This window comes from Sus scrofa, chromosome 5, assembly GCF_000003025.6.
Source record: "Sus scrofa isolate TJ Tabasco breed Duroc chromosome 5, Sscrofa11.1, whole genome shotgun sequence".
Lineage (NCBI taxonomy): Eukaryota > Metazoa > Chordata > Mammalia > Artiodactyla > Suidae > Sus > Sus scrofa.
Window position 1 is genome coordinate 4,184,746 of NC_010447.5, and position 5,363 is coordinate 4,190,108.

Sequence of the window (5,363 nt, forward strand, 5' to 3'; positions counted from 1 at the left end):
ACTGGGGAGCTCAGGGTCCTGGGGACCCAGCCGGATGGGGCACTCGTTTCAGGTCTGTCTCCATTCGACTGGTGTCTCGAATCGGCTTAGGCTCAGGCTCACACAGCTCATCCACGGCAGAGCTGAGAGTTGAACCCATGTCTGTGACCTCAAAGCTCGGCCTGTACCAGCCCTCGGGAGCAGACTCGAGCAGGGTGGGGTGTCGTGTCCCGTGCACGCCTCCCTGGGCAGGCAGACCTGTGGTCTCCTGAGCCTGTGCCGCACACAGGCCATGAAGCTCGGGGCCGGGTAGGGTGGCTGGGCTGAGCATCTGCAGCCCGAGTATAAGAGGAGCCCTGCAGTGTAGACCCATCACCGTGAACTGTTGAACTGGCACGAGGAAGAGAGATGGGGGACGGTGTCCTCTGAATGGCCGGCTGGGGTGGTGGCCCTCCTCCAGTCCCAGAGTCACTCTTGGGACCCCCACCCCCTCCTAGGCCCTGCCCCTGCCTCGCAGGTAGGCTGTCCCCTCCGTGCTGGTCTGGGAGGAGCGGTGGGAGGGCTGGTGGCCTCGGACATGGACCTGACACCGGCACCCACAAAGTGGGCCTTCCCGAGCAGGCTGCCCTGGCAGCCCCGGGCCAGTCGGGGCAGCAGGGGGCCAACAGGTGACCTCCCTGGCCCCCCCTCGTGTCCCGCCAGGTGTTCAGCGACATGACTGTGGGGGAAGGAGAGATGGTGTGTGTGGAGCTGGTGGCCAGCGACAAAACCAACACGTTCCACGGGGTCATCTTTCAGGGCTCCATCCGCTACGAGGCGCTCAAGAAAGTGTACGACAACCGCGTGAGTGCGGGGCCGCGCCTGGCCCCCCATCCTCGCCCTCCTCAGTGCTGCCCAGCCCCTGTCCCGGCCTCATCCCCCCCCCACCCCCGCTCCCGGAGTCGTCCCTGAGGGGCTGCGCTGGAGGGAGGGTGGCCGGGCCATTGCCGCAGCTCAGCCCTGTCCTGAGGACGTCCTGTCTCCGGACCCTGGAGAGGGGCTGGGGTTGGGGCGCATCTTAGGTCCCCTGGGCCGGGGGCCCTGTCCCCAGCCTGATGCTGGCCCTGCCTGTGGGCGAGCCCGGGTCAGCTGGGGCCCCCGAGCCCCCTGCCTGCCTGACGCAGGCTGTCCGCACCTGCCCGCAGGTGAGCGTGGCTGCCCGCATGGCACAGAAGATGTCCTTTGGCTTCTACAAGTACAACAACATGGAGTTTGTGCGCATGAAGGGGCCACAGGGCAAAGGCCATGCTGAGATGGCGGTCAGCCGCGTGTCCACTGGTGACACGTCCCCCTGCGGGACCGAAGAAGACTCCAGCCCGGCTTCGCCCATGCACGAGCGGGTAAGGGCTGCTCAGGGAGGGGCCTCCTGTCCCTCAGATCTGCCTCCCCCATCCTTAGAGCCCCCGGAGACGCGGGTGTTCTCATCCCCGCCCCTCTGGTGAGGAGGCGAGGTTCAGAGAGGGCAGGTGACTTGCCCAGGGTCACAGAGCAGGTTAGTGCTGGGGCCCTGAGCTGCCTACCACTGCAGCTGGGCTCAGCCCGCAGGGTCCTGATGCCTGCCTTGGTTAGACCTGCTGGGCAGAGTGGGCAGGGGGCGGGTCTCTCTGGAGAGTGAGACGGGGCTGACGGGGAGCCAGCTTCCCCTCCTGCTCACGCGGACCAGCCGGAGCGCAAAGGCCCTGGGGCCACCCAGTGCTTCCCTGCCCAGGCCACTGTTTACGAGGCGACGTGCACCTGCCTGGCCTGTGGGTAGGCCTGGGCGCTCCTGTCTGCAGACCTGGGGACCCAGGCCCTCTGGATTCGCCTGCACTGTCCTGGTCACATGGCTCTCGGGAACAGCACCCAGCCTTGGAGCCCTGCTCTTTCTGGGCCACTGTCCTTCCCCAGGGGTGGGAGGCTGAGGTCAGTGGCAGCTTTGTTCCCAGAGCCACCGGGGGCCCAGGGCTCAGACAGGAGACCCCAGTTGGGTCTTCCAGGGGGCTGCTCAGAGCTGGGGGTCCTGGACAAGGACAGGAAGGTTAGCACTGGGCACCTCCAGGAGAGGGGCTGCTGCTGGCGTGAGCTGGGACGGGTCTCTCCTCGCTGGGCCTCAGTTTGCTCATCCTCCTGCCCCCTGAGGTGCTGGGGGCTCCTCGGAGCCGCTGCCGTCAGATGCCTTTTGGGGGCAAGGTCCCAGGTCCCAGCGCTGCTGCTGATCTGCTGGGGATAAAGGCCCCTGGGCAGGGAGGCACGTGGCGCTGCTGCCGAGACAGGGCACCCGAGACAGGGCGTGGTCTTGCTGTACTTTTAATTCTGTAGAATTATGTTAACTGTGCATCTCCAAGATAGTCAGATGGTGGTTTCCTTTCTCTTGATATATATATATACATATGTGTGTGTGTGTATATATATATATATATATATATTTTTTTTTTTTTTACCTTGAATTTTCTGTAGTGAAGGTGTTTCAAAAGCAGAACAGAAACAATAAATGCTATTAGGGGGATGCTGGGTGAGAATTCCAGGCAGTGGCCTCTCTTGGAATAGAGGTTGGTTTTATTTCTGAGATAAGGACTCTCCCCCCTGGTCTGAGTGGCCCACTGCAACCCTAGCAAATGTGTTTGTGAAAGTTCTTGTGGAGATGTGGCCCGGACTTGGGCCAGACAGACCTGGGTGCCAGTTCCAGCCACTAGTTTGCTGAGCAGTCACAGGTCACTAGGCCTGCCTGAGCCTCGATTTTTCCATCCAGCAAATGGGGCTGGTGATCCTTCTCTCCCAGGGCAGCTGTGGGAGTGGAGACAGTGAGAGCCCCAGGCCCGTCATAGCAGAGAGGCCAGGGTCACGGGGAGGGGCTTGCCAGGTCACACAGCTGTCAGTGGCAGGCCCTGACCTCCCAGGGCTGCTCAGGCCCCGCCAGCTCTGTGCTCACTGTCGCTTGTTCCCCATTCCAGAGGGGTCATTTGTAACTAGCACATGACAAATGCAGGACTCTGTGTGTATTGTGGTTTCTGGTGTTTGTTTTCTATCTTTTAAAAACCTTCCCTGGCTTGTGGGAGGACCGTCTGGAGCCCAGCGGCCGCCAGGACTTTGGTGAATGTCGGAGCCATGACGAGGAGGCTGATGGGGCTCCCGAAGTCTCAGTCCCGGCTCGTCTTGTTCCTCAGATTCTTGTTTGCATGGGGAGGAGGGAGGAGATGGGCCAAGTTCCCTCTGCCTGGAACGCCCTTCCCCCCCTTCTTCACCTAGCGAACTCCTACTCGTCCTTCAAGACCCAGCTTGAGCGGCGCCTCCTCCAGGAAGCCTTCCCTGATTTCCCAGGCCGTCGATCCCCTTTGCCTCTGTGCTCCCCTGTATCCTGTGCTTCCCCTTTTCTGTTTCACCTCCAACATTCAGTCTGTGGGTGTCACTCTCCCGGTCTCTCGCCCCCAGCAGACTGTGAGCCCCTTGAGGGCAAGGACCAGTGTCATGTGCCTGTCTGTCCGGAGTGCTGCCCTGAGTGGGTGTGGAGGATGGCTGGTGATGGGCAGTGCGTTAGAGGAGAGGAGGCGATGGAAGCACGGACCCCTCCGAGCGGGCAGGGGCATGTTAGCCAAGAGACGCCATCCGGGTGAAGAGCCGGCCTTAGGGCAGAGACCCTTAGGGCAGAGACCCGGGTTGCAGCCCTGGTGTGACCTCGCACCCGTCCAGGCCACTGTCCCTCCTCAGTTCCTCCTTTGTCAGATGGGGCTGGTGCCAGACCCACGCCGTGGGTGGTCGGGCAGTTCGGGGGGTGTTTGGTGCCGGGGCAGGTGCCTGAGCCGCGGGAGCCGCAGCCTGCTCTGTGCTCTGACGGCCCCGCGCCAGCGTCCGCCGCCCGCGAGGAGCCGGCTTCCCCCCGGGCAGAGCCGGCGGCCCTGGGCGGGGCGGGCGGGCCTCGGCGGGAGCTGGGGGGGGCGCCGGGACCCGGGCTCGGGGGAGGGGGCCGCTCCGGTGACTCGCCCCTTGTTCCCAGGTGACCTCCTTCAGCACGCCCCCGACCCCCGAGCGCAACAACCGGCCTGCCTTCTTCTCCCCGTCCCTCAAGAGGAAGGTGCCGCGGCACCGGATCGCGGAGATGAAGAAGTCCCACTCGGCCAACGACAGCGAGGAGTTCTTCCGCGAGGACGGCGCCGGGGGTGAGCTGCCCGCCCCCGCCCGGCCCGGCCCGGCCCGGCCCGGCCCGGCCCGGCCTGCCTCCTTCCTCCGTCACGCGGAGAGCGAGCGAGCGCGCGCGCCGGCCTGTCCCGTGGCGCTGGAGCTGTGGGCAGGCAGACAGGCAGACAGACAGACAGACGTCTGCCTGGAGGAGCGCCCAGCCGGTGCTCTCTGCGCTCAGGGCACGGGCGCGGGCGGCAGTCTGGGACTCATCTCGGGCCGCGAGCCTTCCCGCTGTTGCTGGTGACTGTTGGGCACAGCGGGCGTGAGACGTGCCTGCAGAGACAGGAGCCCCGCTTCCCGGGCAGCTTGTCCCCGCTGCTGGCTTTTCTCCTCCCGCCCGCTCGCTCTGGAACCTCCAGGGGATCCCTCAGGTCTCTGCTGGGCGTCCCTGCCGGGTGTCGCAGAGGCCCTCGTTCTGGGCCCCTCACAGCCCGCGGTCTCCCAGCACCCCCGCGCCCTCCCACTGCCCTCGGCCCCACCGTCAGCGAGCCGTGCGGGGGGAGAGCGGGGTCGTGTTCAGCATGGGCGCGGGGACGCCCTGGGGCGAGCTGGGCCGTGGTGCACCATGGTCCTGACCGGCAGGCCCCGGGGCGGGGAGACGCCCGCACTGGCCTTGACCTGCTCTCGGGTGACCGCGGGCAGGTGCCTTCCCCACCTCGTACTGCCTGCCTCCCTGGGTGGCCCCTAGGACTGGGAGATGGTGACCGGTCCGGCCAGCCTCACCCCACACCCTGCGGGCTGGTGGTGCCAAGTTCCAGACTCCACGGGAGGGGTCGCCTGCCCTGGGAGGTGTGCTCCCCGCCGCCTGGGCCTGACCGGCCTTCTCCCTCCAGCCGATCTGCACAGTGCCACCAACCTGCGGTCCCGGTCCCTGTCTGGCACGGGGCGCTCCCTGGTGGGGTCCTGGCTGAAGCTGAACAGAGCAGACGGGAACTTCCTTCTCTATGCACACCTGACCTACGTCACTTTGCCGCTGCATCGGATTTTAACAGGTAATTCTAACTTGCGGTGGGACCTCTGGGAAGACCCCGGCCCCTCAAGGGCTCCCCTGGGGAGGGTGTGCCTTACCTGCGGGGGAGGCGAGAAGCGCGGCTCTGCAGTTCCCGCGGGGAGCAGGGATCGCAGGCTTGCCGGCCAGCTACTTAGCGGGCTGCTCGCCAGGCCAACTCCCATCTCCCCCGCTGCCCTAG

General features: G+C 65.3%; 1 protein-coding gene and 1 non-coding gene across 5 annotated transcripts in view; both read left to right on the forward strand.

Annotated features, from left to right (window-relative positions):
- Positions 1–5,363, forward strand: part of KIAA0930 (KIAA0930 ortholog) — a 46,002-nt gene that overhangs the window by 32,375 nt on the left and 8,264 nt on the right. For all 4 annotated transcript variants that reach the window (XM_005663739.3, XM_021091397.1, XM_013997469.2 and 1 more), the window contains exons 6-9: positions 682–822; positions 1,164–1,358; positions 3,989–4,151; positions 5,007–5,165. In XM_005663739.3, coding sequence (XP_005663796.1) covers positions 682–822; positions 1,164–1,358; positions 3,989–4,151; positions 5,007–5,165 — 658 coding nt within the window. The remainder of the gene's footprint in view (positions 1–681; positions 823–1,163; positions 1,359–3,988; positions 4,152–5,006; positions 5,166–5,363) is intronic.
- On the forward strand, positions 3,167–3,248 carry MIR1249-1 (microRNA 1249-1). The gene has a single exon (NR_128444.1). It is a non-coding gene; the product is annotated as a microRNA 1249-1 (primary transcript).